Source organism: Mastomys coucha, unplaced genomic scaffold (genome assembly GCF_008632895.1).
Source record: "Mastomys coucha isolate ucsf_1 unplaced genomic scaffold, UCSF_Mcou_1 pScaffold5, whole genome shotgun sequence".
Taxonomy (NCBI): domain Eukaryota; kingdom Metazoa; phylum Chordata; class Mammalia; order Rodentia; family Muridae; genus Mastomys; species Mastomys coucha.
In genome coordinates this window covers 81,853,576-81,880,434 of record NW_022196911.1, presented here as the reverse complement: position 1 = coordinate 81,880,434, position 26,859 = coordinate 81,853,576, and the positions used below count along the sequence as shown (strand labels likewise).

The 26,859-nt window shown below is 39.9% G+C and overlaps 1 protein-coding gene across 5 annotated transcripts in view; it reads left to right on the top strand.

The window, feature by feature from the left end:
• The window catches only part of Brip1 (BRCA1 interacting protein C-terminal helicase 1), a 140,867-nt gene extending 121,212 nt beyond the window's left edge, over window positions 1-19,655 (top strand). For 4 of the 5 annotated variants that reach the window (XM_031351260.1, XM_031351257.1, XM_031351259.1 and 1 more), the window contains 3 exons: window positions 976-1,058; window positions 10,037-10,363; window positions 18,165-19,655. In XM_031351260.1, coding sequence (XP_031207120.1) covers window positions 976-1,058; window positions 10,037-10,363; window positions 18,165-18,781 — 1,027 coding nt within the window. In that variant the 3' untranslated portion in view covers window positions 18,782-19,655. The remainder of the gene's footprint in view (window positions 1-975; window positions 1,059-10,036; window positions 10,364-18,164) is intronic. The other variant, XM_031351261.1, reaches the window with a different exon arrangement.
• The last annotated feature ends 7,204 nt before the right edge of the window (window positions 19,656-26,859 follow it).

Here is a 26,859-nt window from a genome sequence, read left to right as displayed (position 1 = left end):
GGAGCATAACTTGGAGATATTTAGAACTCCTAACCAGAGAACTCCAGGATGTTCTTGGCTCTGCCCACCCCACCCCACTCCACCCCACCCTAGCCCTGGGGTTACAGGAGTGTGCCACCATCCTGGCTTTTATATAGGTCCTGGGGATCTCAGCTTAGGTTCTCATGCTTGCCCCATAAGCATTTTACCAACGGAGTTACCTCCGCAACCCCTTGTTACCTTTTTTAAAGGCTACAGTGGGCATTTTAATTATCTGGAGTAAAAAAGTCTGTGAAATATAATAATAGCCCTCTGAAATATACCACATGGTTTAACAACCAAGTCACGAGTAAGTATTTTCTTACTAGTCTGCTTCATTTGAAGTAGAATATCATTTCTCAGGTGGCCATGATTCATTTAAGCAAGGCAGTGTGACAACAATGGGAAAAACGAAATCTTCTTTCTCTTAAATGTTTTGTTAACTTAAATTCCTCTACCAAAAGCCACTTTAGACATAAGGTGAACCCAAAATAGATCTCCCTGGCTTCCTGTTGGATTGTCACCACCCTTCTGTAGTGGTGACAGTGTGGAACTTCTTCCTGCCCTGCCTGATGGTATGTGATCTGTTGTCCTGGAACCTGTACCTTAATGTGAAATAAATAATGTGAAAGAAAACTGTCATATGAAATTAAAATTTTTTTAACTGTAAAAGTTAAATATTTATTATCTTCATTCTCTTAAAAAAATCTCATCTCAGTGAAGGAGTAAAAATGTCAAATGACAGAAGAGTGAGAAGAAAGAGCAGCAGTCAGGAATGTCAGCAACTTTTAACACTGAAAGTGAGCCAAGCGGCTAGATGACAGAGCAGGCTGAACTGATCAGTGACACATAGCTGATAACCATTTTCTTAATTAATTAATGTTCTTAATTTTCTCTCCAGAAATCTGGCTTTATTTTCAGTATTTCATACACATCTTATTTTCCCCTTTTTTGTAGATGTATTCGACACAAAAATGATTGGGGAGCTCTCATTCTAGTGGACGGTCGCTTCAATAACAACCCAAACCGCTATATATCAGGTAAGAATTTCAGTTTAAAGTAAAAATAATTAGCGGACTTTGTTTTTCCTTAGTGGTTTAAAAAGAAAAAGCTATATGAGATCTGCTTATTTGTGTAATACATAATGTCTGTAATATAGTACTAACTGTAAATAATATTGTACATTAAATCTGTAGAACTTGAAATCTTATACCTGAAACTTTACACTGATTGGCCATTTCACCCTCCTCCGTACAGTAGCAGCCACCATTTCTCCTTTGAGTTTAGCAACTTCAATGGCTCTTGTAAAGTTGAGTCCTGTAGTATGTGCTTCTGTGACTATCGTGGTTCACTTAGTATACCTTCCTCAAAGTTCCTCCATCTTGAAGTATCCAGCAGGACTTCTTTATTGTCTCTGGCTGCATAGTACATGTGTGCAGGGTGCATGTCTGTCCATCTCTGAGTGGGCATGTAGGTTGCTTCTACCTCTGAAATACTGGGGACTACAGCAAACCATGGGCAAGTGGACGCTTTATCATATATAAGAATGAGGTCACTGGATCCCATGTAAGCTCTAGATCAACAGATGTCTATGAAGAGCAATATTTTGAAGATTTCATCTTTTTCTTCTATGATTTTTTTTACAGTGTCAGACTTAGGTTTAATTCAGAATACATTTTAAGTAAGTTTTTGTGAGTGGTTAAGAATAAAGATCTAGTGGTAGTACATGCCTTTAATCCCAGCACTAGGGAAGCAGAGGCAAGCAGATCTCTGTGAGTTCAAGAACAGAGGAGTTCCAGGACAGCCAGGGCTACACAGAAACTCTGTCTCAAAAAACCAAACCCAAACCCCAAAATACCAAAAACTAAAGATCCTATTTCATTTGTTTGTATATGCATGTCCTGCTTTCCCAGCATCTTTTCCCCTCTTTCTTTTTGGTTTGTGTTGAGCTCCCCCACCCCCTAGCATAGCTGTAGCCATTTTGTTCCATGCCCACCAGCTATTTCATATTGTTTCTGTAATATGCCTGCCAGTCAGGGACACAAAAAATAACTTGACTTAAAGCAGGGTCATGCTGACCACATACTCTGTTATGTTCTATATGTTATGAGGTTTGTTAATCTTAAGAAATTCTACAACTATAAGCTTTAAGACCCATCAAATTAAAGGTCAATAGGAACTGTTATGTCAAAAATAGCTTGAATCAGGGCTGACCACCAGGCAACACTTCCAGCACCTGCATATGAGCTCATTGTGGTCTTTGCAGTTTAGCCTTTATAAGCTGGCCCTGAGAAATGTCCAGTGTAAGCTTTGAGCTCTTGAGCCTGGACTGTTGCCCTAATGGATCAGTCTTTAGGTGTATGTCCAATAAACCATCCCTGTCTGACAGAGATTGGTGTTCGTGTGGGTTGTGGGATGACTCCTGGACCACAACAGTTTTTTGGGTCAGTGCCTTGTTAGGGGGCCAAAGCTGGCCTGAAACTTTGTATATAGCCCAGCCTGACCTAAACTTGAGTTTCTCTTGCCTGAACCTCCTCGGTGCTGTGATTATAGGTGTGGTGTACCATTGGCCCTCGCCTTTATTTCATTTTGTTTTTTTGTTTGTTTGTTTGTTTGCTTGCTTGCTTGCTTGTTTGAGATAGGATCTTGTTATGTAACTCAGACTGGCCTAGAATTTACTATTTATAATTTATGCTGTCCTGAAATTCTTGTCTTTCTACCTCTGTTCTTGGTGTACGGGGCTTATAAGCATGTTTGTTACTGGCATAAGGAAAAGCTATGGGTTTTTTGTATGTTAATTATGTATCCTACTGTTGTGTGACACTATTCCTAGGAAGACATGAACAAAATCTATTCACCCCAGATAAGAAACCAACAATAGGCCAAAGTAAGGATACTACCAAAGCCCAACCTAGTGAGCCACTAGGTTTGCTTAGGTTGTTTACAGGAGTGGGAATGACCCAAAGATAGCTGTCTGACCTAAAGCCCAGCCCTGCATGGGTGATAGTTCACAAAGGCTGGAAACCAGCAGCTCACTGCTCGGCCTGCAGGCAGCTCAACAGACTGCAGAATGCCTTTTCCAGGCGGCTCTGTTGGTCTGAACCTCTTCCAAGTGGGTTGGCTGGAATCTGCCTCTTCGGGTAGCTCTGCTGGTCTCTGCCCCTTCCAGGCAGCTTGGCGGGTCTGAGAGTATTTTTCAATAGTTCTTACTGCTTATATACACTTGGAGGAGGAGGAGGAAGCTGGTTTACCCAGTCAGTTTCAGGAACTTCCAGAAGCCTTTGAGCTGTTCCCTTCTAGAGTGGATAGAAATGTTTCACCTCCCTTTAAAACAGTGGTTCTCAATCTGTGGGGGCACTTTGGGGGTCCAAAGACCCTTTTACAGGGGTGGAATATCAGATAACCGTACACATCAGATATTTACAATATATAACAATGTCAATGAGAATATTTTTATGTTTGGGTATCACCACATGAGGAACTATATCAAAGGGTCATAGCATTTGGAAAGTTGAGAACAATTGCTTTAGAACATTTTGAATGTTAATGAGCTTCCCTCTAAGATCAAGGTTTTGTCTCCGAGGGAAATGGTACACAACACTTGCTACTCTATTAAACACTTCATGTGTGTATGTGTGTACAGTATGTATGGAGGGGAGCAATGTGTTCCTGTGTGAATGTGGGCACTCAAATGACATGCATGTGTAGAGGTTGGCGTACACCCTGGGATATCTGTCCTCACCTCTACCTTCTTTAAAACAAGGTCTCCATTATCCCACTGTGTACACCAGTTTAGCTGGACCAAGGACTCCAGGGGATTCTCCTATCTCTGCCTCCCATTATCCCTGTAGGAGTATTGGGATTGCTCATCTGGCATTCACTTGGGTTCTGAGAATTAAAACTCAGTTCCTCACTGTTGTATGGTAAGTGTGTTTACCCACTGAGCCATCTCCCCAGCCCAAAAATTTATTTTCCTTTCAACAATGTTTATTTTAAAGTTGAAAATTACCCCTTTTAGCTGGGCAGTGGTAGGGCACACCTTTAATTTCGGCATTCAGGAAATAGAGGCAGAAGGATCTCTTGAGTTTGAGGCTAGCCTACTCTACTGAATGAGATCCAGGACAGTCAGGGCTACACAGAGAAAAGGAAAAGAAACAAACAAAAAACAAAATCCCCTTTTAAAATTATGTATTTTATACTAATTATTTTTTATACTTTTATCTTTTAGATTCTGTGCCAAAATTAAGTGATTTGTGATGATTGAATATATCTCAGTGGTCAACTACTTACCTAGCACAAATGGGTCCTGGGTTCAAGGGGGAGGAGGTGCCATTACTATACTTAGGTATTTGCTAACCATCTCTACATTTACCTTCATTGGCAAGCTACACTTTCATGCATGGCTGCGTCCCCTTTACCAGTTATGAAGAAGACCTATGAACTCCCTCAGCCTTTGTTAATCTGGGAAAGTCTTTATCTCACCTGCAGTTTGATGGACAGTTTTGTTGGATACAATATTCCTAGTTAGTGGTTAGGGCTTTTCTTTCCAGCACTTTGAATGTATCATCTCATTCCCTTGAAGCCTGTGAGCTTTCTCCTGGGAAATCCAGACAGTCTTTGGAAGTCTTTCTTGCTTTTCTCATGCTGCTTTTAAATTTTCTTTTGCTTTGTCCTTAGACAATTTTTTTATAATCTCTATTTTATTTTATTTTATTTTATTTTATTGCTCCTTTTAAGAGCAAGCCTTACTCTGAGTGCCAAGCTGGCTTAGAACTTGGTATGTACTCCAAGGTAGCCCTGGACTTGTGACAGTTTGTCTACTGTGGCTTTCCAAGTACTGGCATTACAAGCACGAAGCCTTTTTGCATCACTAAACTTTTCATTTTGTTTTTGTTGTTTTGAGACAGTCTCTGACTCTACAGCCCTGGCTGGCCTAGAACTCACTATACAGACCAGGCTGTCCTCAAACTCAGAGACTTATTTGCCTCTACATCGAGAATGCTCTCATTAAAGGCATGTGCATGTGCTTTGTTTTGAGGGCTGCACACAGCTTAGACTGGCTATTGTAGTCAAGGTTAGACTGATCCTTTCCTGATCCTTTCACCTTTCTATGAATGAACTTCTAACTGTTGCGCCTATTCCAGGAGTCCCAAAATACGTACTGTCGTGCTTAGTGGTTGTCCCCTAACTCCCTTAGGGTTGCTTGCTTCACTTTTTTTTTTTCTTTCACTTTTGCTCCTTTTTCAGATGATCTTAGAGTTTGCTAAGGTTTATCCTCTGCCCGATCAAATCTGAGAGTGAGGGCTCTAGTGAGTGAACATTTCTGCTCCAGAATTTGGTTCTTTTTTTTGTTCTGGTTTTTTCATTCTTTGTCTCTGTAATGATTAATTCTCATATGTTCTCTCTTACTCCCTCTCTTCTCTCCTGCTCTCACCCTTTTCAGTTAGCTTGTTCCTGTGATGGAGCTTTGTCCCATGTGTCTTTGTAATGTTGTATTGGTCTCTACACATTTGATAAAACCGTCAGTCACCTCTCAGTTCTTACTACACCAGCTTCACACAGAAAGACCTTCACTCATCAGCCCCGCCTGCTGGGCATCTGGTAACCCTTGGATCTTTTGTTTGGATCTATTTTCTCTGGACTCGCCTGTGTGGGTACCTGATCAGATGACTGGTTTCTTTCTTAGCCCTTTTCATCTCCCTGGATATCAGAACTTCTTGTACATGCTTGTCTGCCTCTTGTGCTGTGAGGCCTCATAAGCAGCAGCGTGCTCACCGGCCAAGTCCTTTGTTCTCAGTGGCCTCTGTGTTATAGAATGTCTGTGCTCCCTAATGACTAAGACAATCTAGTCCTAGGCAGTCCTTTGAAAAGCCAACATCCCTGACACACTAGTCTCTTTCCTGAGGTACTGCTAGGCTATAGCAGCCTGTCTCCTGTACTGTCATTCTGGAGCAGCTGCCTGCTGCCAGCTCTTCTGTTCTCAGTGGCCTGCAGGCGTGAGTCTGCCTGTTCACGTCAGCATTTCAGGACAGACAGAACCAAAGCAAATGCTTCAGAACTGTGGGGCTCGTGCAGTCGCCTTCCAGGGACGTCACTCCTAGCCTCATGGCTCTGTTCCAGCACGGGGACTATGGTGAGAAGGTTTCACACATTTTCCTGCTTGTGTTGATGCAGCTGGTTTTGCACTAGCCTGGGTTCCAGAACTTTTTAACTTGTTTCTGGATTTCTCATAAAGGAATTTAGTCCATGAATTATTGAATCCATGTTTCTATAGGAGGAACGTGGGATCTGGGGTTTCCTGTTCTGCCATCATAAATCTTTTGTATTTTATGGCTTCTATTTTTATTACTTGTGTGCGTGAGTGTGTGCGTGTGCATGGGGAATACAAATGCATGTGTGCGTGTGCATGGGGATACAAATGCATGTGTGCATGTGCATGGGGGATACAACTGCATGTGTGTGTGTGCATGGGGGATACAACTGCATGTGTGCGTGTGCATAGGGATACAAATGCGTGTGTGCGTGTGTATGGATGTCAGCCTCAGCTGTGGTTACTCAGAACCACCAGCTTGATTTTGAAATAGGATTTCACCAGCCTGGGGCTTTCTCATTAGACTAGACTAGCCAGCCAACGAGTCCCAGAGATCTGCCTGTTTCCACTTCCTCAGTCCTGGAATTACAAGTGTGTGCCACTGCTCCCAGCTTTGCTATATGAGTTCTGAGGCCCACATTCAGGTCCTTACATTTGTCAAGAAGCACTGTATTGACTGAGCCATCTCTCCAGATCGCTATAGCTTCATCTTTAAAGATTAATAGTTGGAATGAGCATTTGAATCACAAGATTAAATATGAATAATTCCCACTAACTGTAAAACTAATCTTTGAATTTTTGTAGTCATCAACTATTAAACCAATTATTAATTTTCAGTTTTATAGAATGTGGTACATAATTTAATATAGCAATATTTTGTTTACCACTGTCAAAGAAAAGGTTCTTCCTCAAAAATGAATTGTTCAAAAAAAAATACTAAATTTTTTCACTTATGTAAGTACATCTCTTTTGGCATCTTGATTGATTTATTTCCAAGTTTTCTATTATATTTATTTGCTTGTTTCTTTCAATTTGTTTCCATTCTTCTAAAGTTTACTTAGAGGACTAGGGAGATGGCTCAGTTGGTAAGTGTTTAAGTCTGCAGCCCCCACATAAAAGCCTGATGCAGGGGAGCACTTCTGTAACTCCTGCGCTGCAGGGGAGGAGGCAGGCAGATTGCCGCTGCCTACTAGCGCTTGCTGGCCAGGAGATACAACCAAACTGGCAAGCTTCTGATTCAGGGAGAGACCCTGTCACAAAAAATAAAACAGAGAACCGGCTCCAGTGTCCACACATATAGGCAGTTGTGCACACACATATACCATACACACACACACAGAAAATGAAGTTCATGTTAATCAGCGCAAGCATTTCCTGAAAGGAGATAGAGTGCGTCTGGGCAGATAGGTGGGTGGTTACTTCCCTGATATTACATGCCCATGGTCTTCACCCAACAGTGGCAGTCCGTTCAGTCAGACCCAGAACCATGCTGGCTGTCAAGGAGCTGTGCTGCTTGTAGGTCCGCCCCCCCCCCCTAAGCCAAGTGGCACCTCCGACTAAGCATACGAAACACAAAGTACTAGTGTTTAGTCAGTAGGTGGAGCTCAGACCCTGCAAGTGTTCAGAGACCAGGAAGACATCTTGTGCTGAAAAGGCTTTGCTTGATTATAAAAAGGTCAAAATGAAGAAACTATAGTACTAAAATTTTCCAGTTTCAGAGAGTTTCACATTTTCATTTTATATCATTTTTTCAAAATACAGCTAATATGAGTGCTTTTTAAAAAGGACTCACATTTTTATTTCATAGCTCAGATTTGTTAATGTTTTAGAATCAGATCTTTCTCAACTTCTAGATTATTTTAATTTCTTTTTCAGATATTCATAAATTATAAAGTATTTTCATACTTTGGTAATATTAACATGATAAAAAATTTAATGGCAATTTTTGTTTAAATTCAGTTTTCATAAATACATAACTCAGAAAAATTCTGTTTTAAGAGCACAAAAGAAATATACATGAGGACTAGAGAGATGGCTCAGTGGTTAAGAGCACTAGTTGCTCTTTAAGCGATCCTGAGTTCAATTCCCAGCAACCACATGGTGGCTCAGAACCATCGTGAATGGGATCTGATGCCCTGTTCTGTCATTCAGACATACAGGAAGACAGAGCACTCATATGCATAAATAAATAAATATTTTTTATTATTTTTATTTATTTATTTTTATTTAAAAAGAAATATACCTGAGATTACAATATAGTAATTTAGGTTACATGGGGCCTTGTTTTATCTTCCTGAAGTTTATAATGCTGTGGTGACTTTTTAAGCAGTTTGTTGCAGGGCCAGGGAGATGGCTCAGTGGATAAAATGCTTGCTGTTCAAGTCTGCAGACCTCAGCACACATGTAAAAGCCAGCTTCAGTTGCATACATTTGTGATACAATGCAGGGAAGGGAACAAGCAGATGTTGGGGAAGTGCTTGGCCAACCATGTAGCCCAAACTGTAATCTCTAGGTTCAGTGAGGAGAGACCTTGTCTCAAAAAATAAGGCGGATAATAATATAGGAAGACACCCAACATCGACCTCGGACTTTCATAAGCACACTAGCCACATTCACATGTATATATCACATGTGAATAGGCAGGCAGGCAGGCAGGCAGGCAGGCAGGCAGGCAGGCAGGCAGATAGACAGACAGGCAGGCAGACAGACAGACAGACAGATAGATAGATAGATTTTAGAAGCCTAATTGTTATAAAAGACAGTGCCATTTTTTTGCAGCATTATCCAAGGAACATTTATTTTATGATAATCCAGGCATTTTTTTAAATCCAAACATTTTTTATTTTGATGTAAAATGAACCATAGTACAAAACACCTTAAGCTCTTAAGGTTCATTCTATACAGTTTCATTGTAACATGTCCCTGATCAAGCCATATCTCTTTCATTCACTATTGTGTAAATAATTAACAATACACATAAACATGATTTTCCCAGGACAGTGTGGCTTCTTTACTTCTCTGCAGTAGTTTAAGGAGTGAGTAGAAGAAAGGATAAAAAACAAAAAGCAAAAAAACAAAAACAAAAAACAACAAAAAAAGACCCCTGAGACTGGCATGTGGAATTCATTTCTGGAAAAGGAACCAAGTTTTGAGAGATGACATGGAAAGTTATGTTATTTACAACTCCTTACCCTCATGGTATTGGTAGGCAGATATTGAGCGGGTTGAATTTTTATTCTATGCGTTATTACTATATAGGAGCATACATGGTGTAGTGTTAGTGAGGGCGTCATGCTACATGTGTAGATGCCAGGGCACAACTTGGTAGAATCGGTTCTCTTCCTCCTTTACATGGATTCCAGGGGTTGAACTCAGGTCACCAGGCTTGCACAGCTTGAACCACAGAGTTATATTGCTGGCCCAGTTCTGATAAAACTAAATGTGTCGTGTTCCCCAGCTATTCTCACCAGAATACAGACATTTCCTAACCTACAGTCGTTCAACTTTGCAGCACTGTGAAAGCAACACACATTCAGAAGAAAGTGCCTTTCAGAGCCATTCACCCTTTTCCTAGCTGTCCTGAAATGCCAGCACCAGCAGTGAGCTGCAGGTCCCCGTGTGTCCCTTGATCACAGCAGCAAACAGCTGGTGCTCTGGAGTGCACTGTGTGGTCAAGCTCTGACTGTGTAGCTTATGAACACTGACTGCATTTTCAACTTTCAGGATTTTAAAACCGATGATTTATTTTTCAAGCCATAATCCCTTCATAACTCAGGTGTATGAAAAATATCATTAAAATATAGGAAACTATTCCATATGTTGCAATGCAAATTAGGTTGTTTCCCTAGAAGAGGTAAAGTTAATCTTTACTACATGAATATTTTGGTAACTGAGTAACGAGTTTCCCCCTTGGACCTGCTGTTTCAGGACTTTCTAAATGGGTGAGGCAGCAGATTCAGCACCACTCAAGCTTTGCAAGTGCCCTGGAGTCTCTGACTGAGTTCTCCAGAAGACACCAGAAAGTTACTAATAGATCCAGAAAAGATGAAAAATGTACAAAAGACAATGAGCCTACTCTGGAAGTGGCCTGTTTGGAGGACAGCGCTATTACAGGTGTGTCAGAAGCAAGTCATCAATCGCCAGAAAACGCTACAGAAGAAGAAGCAAAAGTGCATGTCCAGGAGCTGCAGGATCCCCAGATGGCTGCTAAAAACCCCTTAGTACCAAGTCACGGGGTTTCCAGAAGGAAGAAAAGTATGTTGAATTCTGCCTATTTACAGTAGACAGAAAAATCCTTCCGTATGTAACAGTGAAATGATAGTGATTTAGGTGTACATTAATTTCCCGAAATATATTGGTTTATGACATGAAGTGTTCACAAAGTAATACTAGGTATGCTTGAATGAGAACAGACTTTTATTAGGATACCAAAGTGTATTTTGTGGTTTCCATGGACTTTGCCACTCATCTAGCGAGATTGTAAACACCACTTAAAAATATTAGAAAAGTGAATAACCCACCTACTTGTTCCTCTGAGCTGGATTGTGAAACTCAAATAATTGATAAAATCATAGCATTGTAAAATACTCTACAAATGGTAGGCATTATAAAAGGCTCTATACAAATTGAGCTAAACTGATATCACGGCTCATACCTGTTATCCCGATAATCTCAACATGTTGGAGGATGAGGTAAGAGAACCAGGAATTCTAGGCCAGGACTGGAGAGGTGGCTTAGCAGATAAAGGTGCTTGTGTATGATCTCTAAAATCCAGAAAGAACCAATCTACTCTTCCAAACTGTCCTATGAACTCCACATGCATGCCCCCGGCACCATATACACAAGAAATAAATGTAAAACCTTAGATAGAAGTAACAGTAATACAAAAGTATTCAATTTCAAAAAGAAAAAGAATTCAAGGTCAGCCAACTTTAGCTGCAGTAAGTCCCCATAACTGAAAGGTCCCATTTATAATTGCCTCATGTCTGAACCTGAGATATGAGTCATTTCTTCTGAATGATAAAAAATAATGCAAAGAGAACAGAGGTGCCAGCCCAAGCTACTATACCCAGGAAAACTCTCAATTACCATAGAGGGAGAAACCAAGATATTCCTTGACAAAAACAAATTTACACAATATCTTTCCACAAATCCAGCCCTACAAAGGATAATAGATGGAAAACTCCAACACAGGAGGGAAACTACACCCTAGAAAAAGCAAGTAAGTAAGCTTCCCACAAACCCAAAAGAAGATAGCCACACAACATAATTCCACCTCTAACAACAAAAATAACAGGAAGCAACAATCACTTTTCCTTACTATCTCTTAACATCAGTGGACTCAATTCCCCAATAAAATGATATAGACTAACAGACTGGATAAGTAAACAGGACCCAGCATTTTGCTACATACAGGCAACACACCTCAGTGACAAAGACAGTCACTATCTCAGAGTAAAAGACTGAAAAACAATTTTCCAGGCAAATGGTTCCAAAAAATAAGCTGGAGTAGCCATTCTAATATCGAATAAAATCAACTTTCAATCAAAAGTTATCAAAACAGATAAGGAAAGACACTTCATACTGGTCAAAGGAAAAATCTACAAGATGAACTCTCAATTCTGAACATCTGTGCTACAAATGCAAGAGCATCCACATTCATAAAAGAAACTTTACTGAAGCTCAGAGCACACATTGCACTGCACACAATAATAGTGGGAGACTTCAATACCCCATTCTCACCAATGGACAGATCATGGAAACAGAAACTAAACAGAGACACAGTGAAATTAACAGAAGTTATGGACCAAATGGATTTAACAGATCTCTATAGAACATTTCATCCTAAAACAAAAGGATATACCTTCTTCTCAGCACCTCACGGTACCTTCTCCAAAACTGACAATATAATTGGTCACAAAATAGGCCTCAACAGATACAACAAGATTGAAATAATCCCATGCATCCTATCAGATCACCATGGCCTAAGGCTGGTCTTCAATAACAACAAAAACAATGGAAAGCCTACATACACATGAAAACTGAACAACGCTCTACTCAATGATAACTTGGTCAAGGAAGAAATAAAGAAAGAAATTAAAGGCTTTTTAGAATTTTATGAAAATGAAGACACATCATACCAAAACTTATGGGACACAATGAAAACAGTGGTAAGAGGGAAACTCATAGCTCTAAGTGCCTACAAAAAGAAACTGGAGAGAGCTTATACTAGCAGCTTGACAGCACACCTGAAAGCTCTAGAACAAAAAGAAGCAAATACACCCAGGAGGAGTAGACGGCAGGAAATAATCAAACTCAGGCCTGAAATCAACCAAGTAGAAACAAAAAGAACTATATAAAGAATCAATAAAACCAGGAGCTGTTTTTTTTAAGAAAATTAACAAGATAGATAAACCCTCAGCCAGACTAACCAGAGGGCACAGAGACAGTATCCAAATTAATAAAATCAGAATTGAAAAGGGAGACATAACAACCGAAACCAAGGAAATTCAAAAAGTCATCAGAGCCTACTACAAAAGCCTATACTCAACAAAACTGGAAAATCTGGTTGAAATGAACAATTTTCTAGGCAGATACCAGGTACCAAGGTTAAATCAGGATCAGATAAACGATCTAAACAGTCCCATAACCCCCAAAGAAATAGCAACAGTCATTAAGTCTCCCAACCAAAAAAAAAAAAAAAACCCCAGGACCAGATGATTTTAGTGCAGAATTCTATCAGACCTTCAAAAAAGACCTAATACCAACTCTTCAAACTATTCCACAAACCAGAAACAGGAGGAACACTACCCAATTCGTTCTATGAAGCCACAGTTACACTTATACCTAAACCACACAAAGACCCAACAAAGAAAGAGAACTTCAGACCAATTTCCCTTGTAAATATTAGTGCAAAAATATTCAATAATTAATTTATTTATTTATTTATTTATTTATTTATTTATTTATTTTGGTTTTTCAAGACAGGGTTTCTCTGTATAGCTCTGGCTGTCCTGGAACTCAGTCTGTAAACCAGGCTGGCCTCGAATTCAGAAATCCACCTGTCTCTGCCTCCCAAGTGCTAGGATTAAAGGCATGCACCACCACCGCCCGGCAATAAAATTCTTTCAAACTGAATCCAAGAACACATCAAAACAATCATCTATCATGATCAAGTAGGCTTTATCCCAGGGATGGTTCAATATATGGAAATCCATCAACATAATGCAGTATATTAACAAACACAAAGGAAAAAAAACTTACATGATCATCTCATTAGATAGTGAAAAAGCATTTGACAAAATTTAACATTACTTCATGGTTAAAGACTTGGAAAGATCAGGAGTTCAAGGCCCATACCTAAACATAGTAAAAGCAATATACAGAAAACCAGTAGCCAACATCAAACTAAATGGAGAGAAACTTGAAGCAATCCCACTAAAATCAGGGACTAGACAAGGCTGCCCTTGTCTTTCCTTACCTATTCAATATAGTACTCAAAGTCCTATCCAGAGTAATTAGACAACAAAAGGAGGTCAAAGGGATACAAATTGGAAAGGAAGAAGTCAAATTATCACTATTTGCTGATGACATGATAGTATACTTATCATATAAGTGATATGTGACCCCAAAAATTCAACCAGAGAACTCTTAAACCTCATAAACAACTTCAGCAAAGTAGCTGGATACAAAATTAAACAAATCAGTGGCCTTCCTCTACTCAAAGGATAAACAGGCTGAGAAAGAAATTAGGGAAACAACACCCTTCACAATAGTCATGAATAATATAAAATATCTTGGTGTGACTCTAACCAAGCAAGTGAAAGATCTCTGTGACAAGAATTTCAAGTTCTGAAGAAAAAAAGAAGACCTCCGAAGATGGAAAGATCTCCCGTGCTCATGGATTGGCAGGATTAATATAGTAAAAATGGCCATCTTGCCAAAAGCAATCTACAGATTCAATGCAATCCTCATCAAAATTTTAACTCAATTCTTCATGGAGTTAGAGCAATTCTCAATTTCATTAGGAATAACTAAATATCAGGATATATATATCAGGATAAGGAAAACTAATTTCAACAATAAAAGAACTTCGAGAATCACCATCCCTGACCTCAAGCTGTACTACAGAGCAGTTGTGATAAAAACTGCATAGTATTGGTACAGTGACAGACAGGTAGATCAATGGAATAGAATTGAAGACCCAGAAATGAACCCAGACACCTATGGTCACTTGATCTTTGACAAAGGAGCTAAAACCATCCAGTGGAAAAAAGACATCAGTTTCAACAAATGGTGGTGGTTCAACTGGTGGTCAGCATGTAGAAGAATGCAAATTAATCCATTCTTATCTCCTTGTACAAAGCTCAAGTCCAAGTGGATGAAGGATGTAGTGGTTATTCCTGGTTGTCAATTTGACTATATCTGGAATGAACTACCACCCAGAATTGGAAGGCTCACCTGTGATCGTAATCTGGAGGCTGAGAGATACAAGTTTCTGACCTGGTTCTTGGCATGGAGATCTTGAGGCATAGTGGCTATGAGTCCTAGAAGATTAAGACAGGAAGATCTCCAAATTCAAGGTCATCTGGGATTAAAGGTGTGGTGGCACACACCTTTAATCTGGGCCACACCTTTTGCTGGAGACCTATATAAGGACACTGGAAGAAGGAAGGCTCTCTCTCTTTTTCACCTGCTTGCCTTGTGGGACTGAGCAACTACTAGATCCTTGGACTTCCATTCATAGCTGCTGCTGACCATTGTTGGGAGTTGGACTACAGACTGTAAGTCATCAACAAATTCCTTTGCCATATAGAGACTACCCATAAGTTCTGTGACACTAGAGAACCCTGACTAATACAAAGGACCTCCACATAAAACCAGATACACTGAAACTAATAGAAGAGAAAGTGGGGAATAGCCTCAAATACATGGGCACAGAGGAAATTTCCTGAACAGAACACCAATGGCTTATGCTGTAAGATCAAGAATTGACAAATGGGAACTCATAAAATTGCAAAGCTTCTGTAAGGCAAAGGACACTGTCAATAGGACAAAACGGCAACCAACAGATTGGGGAAAGGTCTTTACCAATCCTACATCTGATAAAGGGCTAATATCCAATAGATACAAAGAACTCAAGAAATTAGACTTCAGACAATCAAATAAACCTATTAAAAATGGGGTACAGAGCTAAACAAAATTAACTGAGGAAACTTGAATGGCTGAGAAGCACTTAAAGAAATGTTCATCCTTAGTCATCAAGGAAATGGAAATCAAAACAACATTGAGAGTCCACTTCACACCTGTCAGAATGGCTAAGATCAAAAACTCAGGTGACAGCAGATACGGATGAGGATGTGGAGAAAGAAGAGCACTCCTCCATTGTTGGTGGGATTGCAAGCTGGTACAAACTGGAAACCAGTCAGGCAGTTCCTCAGATAATTGAACATATTACCTGAGGACCCAGCTATTCCACTCCTGGGCATATACTCAAAAGATGGTCCAACGTGTAATAAGGACACATGCTCCACTATGTTCATAGCAGCCTTATTTATAACAGCCAGAAGCTGGAAAAAACCCTGATGTCCCTCAACAGAATGGATACAGAAAATGTGGTACATTTACACAATGGAGTACTACTTAGCTATTAAAAATAATGAATTAATGAAATTCTTAGGCAAATGGATGGAACTAGAAAATATCATCTTGAGTGAGATAACCCAATCACAAAAGAATACACATGGTATGTACTCACTGATAAGTAGATATTAGCCCAAAAGCTTGGAATACCCAAGATACAATTCACAGACCAAAGTGTGGGTGCTTTGGTTCTTAGAAGGGAGAACAAAATACTCATGGAAGCAAATACAGAGACATAAGTGTGGAGCAGAGACTGAAGGAAAGGCCATTCAGAGACTGCCCCACCTGGGGATCCATCCCATATACAGACACCAAACCCAGACACTATTGTGAATGCCAAGAAGTGCATGCTGACAGGAGCCTGACATATACAGAGACTGATGCTTGCAGCCAACCACTGAACTGATCATGGGGTCCCCAGTGGAGGAGTTTGAGAAAGGACTGAAGGAGCTGAAGGGGTTTGCAACCTCATAGGAAGAACAATAATATCAACTAACCAGAGCTCCCAGGGTCTAAACCACCAACCAAAGAGAACACATGAAGGGACCCATGGCTCCATCCTCTGACGGCCTTGTCAGGTGTCGATGGGAGAAGAGGCCCCTTGGTCCCATGAAGGCTCAGTGCACCAGTGTAGGAGAATTCAAGGTCAGGGAGGATGGGAGCACACCCTCATAGAAGCAGGGGGCGTGGAATGGGATAGGGAGTTTCTGGGGGAAATCAGGAAAGGGAGTAATATTTGAAATGTAAATAAAGAAAATATCCAATAAAAATGCAAAGCAAAAGGAAAATATAATGTTTTAAAGTATTAGAGATCATAGACTTTTTCAGGGATTGGTGAACCCTGGCCCATCCTGTTGGCTTGTGTTATGTTTGAAGTTTAATGCAACTATTCATTTGCTTTTACATAATACAAAAAAAAAAAAAAAAAAAAAAACAGCAAAGTTAAGTAATTGTACTTTAATTCCAGAATAACCCACTTCAGTAGTTGAAGCAGACGTAATATGGACCACAAAATCTAAAATATTTGCTATCTGACCTGTAACAGAAATAAAAAATCAAAACCTGCCAGATTCTGGTGACTGGATATACTTAATTTGTATATCAGTATAGCTTAACATACCTATTCAAATATTCTGTGTATGTGCCTTTAAATAAATGTCAAAGTGACTTCAATGCTGTTATAGTAGTAGTCAGGAAACCTAGGGTCCACTTCTAGTCTTACATGCTGACCAGCTCTATACTTTTTTTTTGGTTTTTAGAGACAGTTTCTCTGTATAACCCTGGCTGTCCTGGAACTCACTCTGTAGAACATAGAAATCCTCCTGCCTCTGCCTCCCAAGTGCTGGGATTAAAGGCATGTACCAGCAGTGTCTGGCTAGCTCTATAATTTGACAAATAGCAAACATAGCTTCGCAAGTATCAGCGTCCTTATTTTTTAACTAAGAAGGCTAGCCTTGGGCAGGTTTTTTTGGTCACTAATTAGTGGATTTTTGAGGCAAATTTTCCTTTTTTAATTTCCCCTTCAATGCTGGGGTCTGGCACATGCTAAGGCATTGCTCTACACTGAAGGGCTTTCCCAGGCAGGGCCTGTTCACCCTTCACTGGGTCATCTTCCTCTTCCTTTTTATCCTTCCTCTTCCTGTGCTGCGTTGTGGTCTCCATTGTGTTTATATGCAAATAGCATTGTAACTCAGGACAGGAAATACTGGAGATCCACTATTCTCTTCGGGGTTAACATTCTCTCCTTTAAATTCTAAGATGAAAGTGGAGGTAGGTATTGAACTATTGCTATTAAAAAATATTTCTAATAAAAAAAACATTTTGGGGGGCTGGTGAGATGGCTCAGCAGTTAAGAGCACAGACTGCTCTTCTGAAGGTCCTGAGTTCAAATCCTAGCAAGCACATGGTGGCTCACAACCATCTGTAATGAGATCTGATGCCCTCTTCTGGAGTGTCTGAAGACAGCTATAGTGTACTTACATGTAATAAGTAAATAATTTTTTTTTTTTTTCTGAGACAGGGTTTCTCTGGGTAGCCCTGGCTGTCCTGGAACTCTGTAGACCAGGCTGGCCTCGAACTCAGAAATCTGCCCACCTCTGCCTCCCAAGCGCTGGGATTGAAGGCGTGTGCCACCACTGCCCGGCTAAATAAATCTTAAAAAAAAACAAAAAACAAAACAAAAACCACTTTGAGCCTGGAGGTAGTAGTGCATGCCTTTAATCCCAGCACTTGGGAGGCAGGGACAGGTGGATCTCTATGAGTTCAAGGCCAGCCTGGTCTACAGCGTGAGTTCCAGGATGGCCAAGGCTTCATAGTGACCCTGTCTCAAACAAAAATAAAATAAATACTTTAAAATGATAGTCACGGTTACCTAGCAGCACAGAGTTGACAGTTTAAATGTTTGTATTCTCAGGTGATCCGGGACTAAGAGAAGAGTCTGTTCAGACAGTGAAAACAGAAAGAAAAGAGATTTCCCGATCTTCAAGCCCAACTTTCGGAAAGCAAACAGAGCCAGTCAACTGGCCTATCTTTAATTCTCTAAGACGGCATTTCACAAGTAAAGTAAAAAATTGCACACCAGTACTCAAGTCATCAAAGAACCGTGCCTCTGGCTCTCCCACTTTCAGTAAAACTGCTTTGCCACTCACAGGTAATTGTGTGTCCTCAGACGAAACAGCAGACACATCCTTGGCACCTTGCCCTCAGTCGGAAGCCATAATCTCACCAGTGAAGGTTGACGCTACTCCTGCTAAGAACCATTCCAAACAGATGTTCTGCTCTGAGAAAGACCTACTCCTGGATACTGAATTGTCTCCAGGAGCTGAAGAAGCCAAGTGTTCCAGCTCAAACAAAGCTGTTGAAGCAGAAGTGGACGACGACTCCGCATGTTTCACGCCTGAACTTTTTGATCCTATCGATACCGACGAAGAAAACGGTGAACTAGTTGAAACTGATGGGTCCAGTAATAATTCAGATTGTTTTTCAGCCGAAGAGCTGTTTGAAACTGCAACTGAGTTTGGGCAGAAGTGAAAGTCGAAGGTTGCACAGACAGATAGTTGAGTGGAGTCATACCAGTTGAAGAGAGCAGCGCTGACGACTTGTATTAGTGAATTAGATCTGGGGGAACTCATAAGTAGACATGAGGGCCTGTCAGCAGTGAGGGGCTCCCTGGGGTTGGCTGATGCTGGTGGGCTTTTGTTAAGTCTTGTTGTGTAAATAATAATTTGTACATTGGATAAATGTTATACCTTTAATTTTTAAGATATATTTTATTTGAATTTATTATCAGATTTTAAGTATGTTATTTCAGAAATACCAGTTTTAAGTAATCTATACAAAGTACTCTCCTCTGATACTTAGTTTCCTGGGACACTTCCAGTCTCACACAATGACTCATATATCGAAGTTCACTTAATGTGTATTTATACTGATACACAAAGATTAATCTCAGTTAAATCTAGCCACATTTTAGTCCTATGTCACTGTGTATTTTAATTCACAGGCTGTTTTTAAAAATTATAGTTTGTCTCCAAAAATTTGCTGTTTCATTAATCTTCCTTAGACCAGGCACAGAGCACACAGCTACTACCCCAGCACGAGGACAACAGGGCTGTGGAATGAAACCCTGTTTTAAAGTCAAAAGAAAAAAATGTTGAAAATTAGTTTATTAGAAAAATTAAAGGAAAGAACATCATATTTAATTGAAATTGGGTTTGTTTTTGTTTGTTTGCTAAGACTAAAATATCAGAAACAAAGTTATATGCAGTTATAGAATACCATTTAGAATATTCCAAATATCAGTTTTAATTATTTCACTTTACTGTCCTCATAGAAACTGATGTGCCTCAACCTCTGGCCTCCATACGCAAATAAATAAATAAATAAAATACAGATCCAGCAGTACCAAAAGACATACTGTACTGGCTGGTTTTGTGTGTCAACTTGACACAGTCTGGAGTTATCACAGAGAAAGGAGCCTCCCTTGAGGAAATGCCTCCATGAGATCCAGCTGTAAGGCATTTTCTCAATTAGTGATCAAAGGTGGAAGGGCCCATTGTGGGTGGTGCCATCCCTGGGCTGGAACTCTTGGGTTCTAAAAGAAAGCAAGCTGAGCAAGCCTGGGGAAACAAGATAGTAAGTATCCCTCCATGGCCTCTGCATCAGCTCCTGCTCCCTGGCCAGCTTAAGTTCCAGTCCTGACTTCTTTGGTGATGAACAGCAATGTGGAAGTGTAAGCTGAATAAACCCTTTCCTCTTCAACTTGCTTCTGGGTCACGATGTTTTTGTTCGGTGTACTGCCTGGTTTTGTGTGTCAACTTGACACAGGCTGGAGTTATCACAGAGAAGGGAGCTTCAGTTGGGGAAGTGGCTCCATGAGATCCAGCTATGGGGCATTTTCTCAATTAGTGATCAAGTGGGTAGGGCCCCTTGGGGGTGATGCCATCCCTGGGCTGGAAGTCTTGGGTTCTATAAGAGAGCAGGCTGAGCTAGCCAGGGGAAGCAAGCCAGTAAGGAACATCCCTCCATGGCCTCTACACCAGCTCCTGCTTCCTGACCTGCTTGAGTTCCAGTCCTGACTTCCTCTGGTGATCAACAGCAATGTGGAAGTAAGCTAAATAAACCCTTTCCTCCCCAACTTGCTTCTTGGTCATGATGTTTGTGCAGGAATAGAAGCCCTAAGACATACGGGAATAGAAACCCTGACTAAGACACATACATTCTAGTATAAAGTTTTAATTCTATAACTATTAAGACAGAAAACTTGCCATGTAGTGGTGGCACATGCCTTTAATCCCAGCACTCAGGGGACAGAGGCAGACAGATCTCTCTGAGTTCCAGGCCATCCTGGTCTACATAGTAAGTTCTAAGACAGCCAGGGCTACACAGAGAAACTGTCTTGAAAAACCAAAAAAGAAAAAATATTTGGTATGTACATTTAATAAATAAGTAAATGTTGCATATACATACACACACATACATATAAAACAGATCCTGAAATAATGGTCCCTTAAAGAACAAGAATCGACTGAATTTTGAGTGTGTGTTTTAGAAAGTGAAACAATGTCTGATCAAAAATGTTTATAAAAGATGGTCATCTCTGACATTCCAAAACTACACTTATTTCCTGCCCCCCAAAAATGGACTTTAGACTTTTTATGGTGATTTGAATTGAGAGAATTGGTGTGTGTGTAAATGTAACTTTTATTCTCCTGTTGTAATTGCTATCTCAGAGGCTTACAGCCTCTGCCTGCTAACCCAGGCCTAGTCCTGGAAGCATTTAGCTTCCGTACAATCTTATGTAGGCCTAGAATGTTTCCAGCCTCTGAGACTTACTGCTGGGTAAGCTCACCCTTCCTAGTTCTTTCTGAGCTCTGGCTGGCTGGTTCAACTCAGCCGTTCTGGCTCAAACTCCTCTCCAAGCTGATTTGATCAGGGTTCTCTCTCCCAGTCTCTCCTGAATTGCTCTGCTTGGCCTCATATCAACCTTGGCAATATGTTCTAATCTTCTGGCTCCCCATATTCTAGCTCGTTCTAGCTTCACCTGTGTCTAGCTTGTTCTTTCTTTTTCTTTCTTTTTTTTTTAAGAGTTATTTATTATATGTTAGTACACTGTCGCTGTCTTCAGACACTCCAGAAGAGGGCATCAGATCTCATTACGGATGGTTGTGAGCCTCCATGTGGTTGCTGGGATTTGAACTCAGGACCTTTGGAAGAGCAGTCAGTGCTCTTAACTGCTGAGTTATCTCTCCAGCCCCTAGCTTGTTCTTCAACCTGTCTCTGTAAAACTCTCAAGGTAAAACTGCCTGACTGCTTCCTCTTCTCCGCACCGCTCTGGTAAGTAGTTTCCCTTTCTTCCCTCATGAGAGTTCTGCATATCCTATTCTGTCAAATTTTTCTCTGATTCATAACTTTGCCACTCAATTAGATATCACTTTCAAACATGGGTGCTTCCTTCTACAAACTAACTTTCATTATTTATGACTAAGGTGTGTGCTAAGGCCACGTTTGTATTCCAGCCAGAGGAATTAAAGGTGTGCACTAAGAGCTGAGCCACGCCAGAACTAAAAATAGGGCTTTTCAGTAAATAACACAATCTCAGGATTCAAATGTGATTAAATATCCTACAACATGTATATATGTGTAGCTGGAGATGAAGCCCAGGGCTTTGTATGCTAAGCAGGAGTTCTAGCTTTAAGCTGTCTCCAGACTGAACTGAAACTTTGTAAGCTGTTCAACTACTCTTCATGGTTTATAATCAAGTCAGAATTCCCAGAAATTATATTTCTATGTTCATTTGAATAAGTGGATTATTAAGTATGCACGTGTTTGCTTTCATTTTAATAGGATTTAGATTTGATACATGAAATTTGAATTAACGGCTTACCAAGTAAGGGATGTTTCTGTGGATTTAGAAGGTGATTTCTACATTGTTTTGAAAAAGAGAAACCATTTTTCCTGTTATGAATCTTAAATCTTAGACAGGGGTGATAGTCTGGTCTTGGAACAAGTTTGTGGTAGAAGAGGAAACCCAGCCTCTATTCCTGGTTGTACCTCTGACTTAGTATTTATAGTTCAGTACCGTGCCTTTCAGGGGATTGGTTTCATTTATAAAATACAGACTTTACTACTGAAGATGCAAGTCTCTTTAGGCAATTTAAAGAAAATCTGTTGGTATTTTTTTTTTCTGAGTCAGTTTTTGTTCCAAATTATTTACAATAAAGCGTATCATGTGGAAAGGGTCAGATGACTTATCTACATTCTGGGAACGTAAGTATGTGCACTAACTTAGGAAGCTGAGTATTTATTTTAACTGATACAGTTTAAACATTCTTTTAATATCTTTGGAGTTCCCCCCCCCCTCCTTTTAATTCTTTGGTTGGGTACTTTGGCTTTGGTTTTGAGATTGGGTTTTGTATATTCCACTCTGGCCTGGAATTCCCGGTCCTCCCGTGTTCACCTCCCAGTGAGCTGTGTTACACCCAGCTTGAAACTGCCTTTAGAAGAACCATTGAACTGCATGAAAACATCAAGCAGATCATTTGACAGTCAGGCACCCAACTTAATCACAAACACCATTGGTCTTAGTTTAGGTTTTATTGCTGGAAGTGACATCATAACCACAGCAGCGCCTATAAAGGACGACATTTAATTGAGGCTGGCTTACACATTCTGAGGTTTACTACATGATCGTCATAGTAGGAAGCATGGCAGCATGCAGGCAAACATGGCGCTGGAAGAGCCCAGAGTTCTACATCTTGATCCACAGGCAACAGAAGGAGATTCTCTACCACACTGGCATAGCTTGAGCAGAGGAGACCTCAAAGCCCACCCCCACAGTGGCTCACTTCCTTCAGCAAGACCACACCTCCTAATAGTGCCACTCCCTATGGGCTAAGCATCAAACACTTGATTCATGGGGTTGTTCCTATTCAAACCACCATATCATCTTTTTCCCTACATTATTTTTTTCCAAAAGCTAATACCCTCTTCATATTACTCAATGGTTCGCAGAGATGTTCGACAAGTTCTCAGTATTTCAAAAATGTTTAAACTTTTTAATACGATAGATCAAGGCGTCTCCTCATTGTCGTTCTGAACAAGGAAATCAGCCAAAAACTGGCCTTTTGAGAGTAGGAGATAGATCGCTCTCACTAGTGATAAAAAAAAAAGATGCTTTTAAATTGTTAAAATTGAAATATAGAAAGTCCCTTAAGGAAGCAGGAGAGATGGCTCAACAGTTAAGAGCTGACTGCTCTTCCAGAGAGGTCCTGGGTTCAATTCCCAGCACCTGCATGGCTGCTCACAACTATCTGTGCCTCCTGTTCCAGGGGTTCTGACACACTCTCACAGACATGCATGCAGGCAAAACACCAATGTAAATAAATTAAAAGAAACAAGACAAGGAAGTCATGTAAAAGCATACCTAGCACATGGTCCGTCACAGTCATTACTGAGGTCACCCAGGCCTCTGCAGTGCCCCCTGGCTTCTGTTCTGCCTTCCCTAACTATGGACAGATCAACTGGCAATAAAGATCTGTTAGAGACCAAAGGGAAAGGTCTCTGGCTGGTTTATTTTTCAAACTTGAAATATGTAGTAGAAATTATTACATAGTTTGTCTTGAATGTTTAATACATGTGAAATGGTTATTTCCAAAGATTGAAAGTACATACAGCACATCTCCATGCACCATGAACGACTAGTTGGAGAATGGCTCTTGTTCATGAAACGTAGAATTTAAAGAGAAGTTAGATTCATGACTCAGTAGCTGAGAATCACCTAAAGCTTTCTCAGATTGTGTAGCCCTCTTACCTATATCCCTACTGTTCATTTTATTATTACATGGTTTTGAAATTGGGTACTGTTTCTGTGTTTACCTAAAGCTTTATTTCTCTTCTTTTGATCTTTATTTTCAATACATTAATTATTTAAAAGGAGACATTTCCACAATTTTTTTTTTCTAAAAGAGGGCTTTGCCATGTTTTCTGCTTATAATAAAGTACATTCAAAGTATTTAATCTTTCAGGATTCCTTATAAATGTCTCTGTGCAAAGTGCTTGCTCTGACATCACTTGAAGGCCTGGATGTTGTAGCTATCATGTTAAATGTTAATGGTCTTGAGTACACATGGGGAGACTCATGGCTCCAGCAGCATGTGTATAGCAGAGGATGGCCAAGTCGGTCATCAATGGGAGGAGAGGCCCTTGGTCCTGTGAAGGCTCTATGCCCCAATGTAGGGGAATGCCAGGGCCAGGAAGTGGGAGAGGGTGAGGTGGTGAGCATGGAGAGGGGGAAGGAACAGGGGATTGTTTTAGTTTTTGTTTTTTTTAGTTTTTTCTTTTTATTTTACTTTTTCTTATTTTTTTCTTTTTTCTTTTGGAGGGGAACCTGGGAAAGGAAATATTGTAAATAAAGAAAACATCTAGTAAAAAAAAAAATGTTAATGGTCTGGTTTTTATATTGGATTGCCACACAATTCTCTTTAATCTTCGCTTTCTCAGTGAGCTACACAGAAATTTGATTTTTATGAATGTTTGGTAGTCTTGGGTGTCTGCATGGGGAAGGGCACTGATATCTTTTGCAAAGAAGTATTTATAATGAAATATTAAGGCCGTATCAGACAGCGCTTGCCGAATGATGCTACAGCCTTCTTGTGAAATAGCCACACTATGAAACAATACCACGGAAAGGGTATTTAAGACGGAAGTGACTGACGCTAGGATCCACTAGATCTAAATGATTTAATCTTTTCAAATGTTTTATTTATTTATTTATTTATTTATTTATTTATTTATTTATTTATATTTTTTGTGGTTTTTCAAGACAGTGTTTCTCTGTGTAATAGCCCTGGTTGTTCTGGACTTGCTTTGTAGACCAGGCTGGCCTCAAACTCATAGAACTGTCTGCCTCTGCCTCTCATGGGATTAAAGACATGTGCCACCATGCCTAGCTTGCCATGTCTTTTTTTAGAGTTGTTTAGCAAGGTTTCATCTGATAGCACTCTTAGTAGCCTGGCTTGCTGTGTCTCATTTTGGAGCTTTGTTATAATGTCAATTGGATTTGAGCTACTGGATCATCTTATTGATAAGGCCACCTTTTAGTAACTCAGTGCTCTTGGAGTGTCCAAATAACCCATCTTAAATCAAATTCTACAGCCGGGCAGTGGTGGCACACGCCTTTAATCCCAGCACTTGGGAGGCAGAGGTAGGTGGATTTCTGAATTTGAGGCCAGCCTGGTTTACAGAGTGAGTTCCAGGACAGCCAGGGCTACACAGAGAAACTCTGTCTCGAAAAACCTAAAAAACAAACAAACAAACAAACAAAAAACAAATTCCACTCTAATAAACAAGTCTCATTGCATTAGAAGGAAAAAAATTACATAAAATTTGCTTTTTCCAGATATGAATAATTGAAAATCTAACAGACATAATGACTAAAGGAATATTTTTAACAATTAATACTTTTTAGCCCATTTATTTATTTATATATTTATTTATTGAGACATAATATCACTAAGTTGTTCTTAAGCTTGAACACTAGAATCTTCCTGTCTCCCAAGTCCTGAGATCGCAGGTATGCACCATTTTCAGAGCTCCGTGTGTAGCCCAGGCAGAGTATGTGTGAAGCCCTACGTTCAGTCTCTAGCAGTCAAAAAAGTAAAAGTTATGCAGAGACAGACAGACAGACAGACATGGTTGCTGGAACTAGAACTCGGATCCTATGGAAGAGCAGCCAATGCTTTTAGCCACTGAGCCATCTCTCTAGCCCAAGATTTTATTCATTATTGTTGTCAATGTTTTTGTTTTCCCTAATGTTATATTTGCTGACTAAATGAATTGAAAGGAGCCTTTTCTTCCATTGTTTTGTAGTTTTGGACATGGTCTCATGCAGCTTAGGCTGGCTGTAAGTTTGACATATAGCTGAAAGTGGTCTTGAACACCTGAGCTGCCGCTGCTTTGTACCAAATGCAGGAGTGATAGGCATGTGTTGTCACACCCAGCTTGATCGGAACACTTAATAATAATAATAATAATAATAATAATAATAATAATAATAATAATGTTGCATTGCTTGGCCCTCGCTTGAGCTTACTTCATTTGGCTGACTTCTAGACTCTTATTTTTTCCTAAATTCTTTTCCTAATATTTAATTCTTCCACTTTTCTCAAGTCATATTATTAGACCTTTATCTCTTTAATGTGGGCCAGAATTTTCTTTACAATGAAGGATGTATCTTTATCAAATTTAAATACAAAAGAATGTTGGGTTCTTGCACTTTTGTTGGAGATAAGTAGCATGAGTCTGATGCAGTTGAATTCTAAAATATGAATTGGATTTTAACTAATTGACTAGCTATGATATGAGCCTTTTGGTAAAAGCCCTGCATCCCATTACTACCCTGCAACAAAATTGAATTTTTCTTGTTTACTTACATCCAAAGAAAGAATTTATTGTTTGTCATATCTTGTATATTTAAAATATATGATATGCAATTCATCATTTAATTTATGATATACAATTAATTGTCTTACATATTGTGACTCTTCTCCTAAAATAAGAATAGCTTTAGGCCAGGCAGTGGTGGTGCACTCCTTTAATCCCAGCACTCA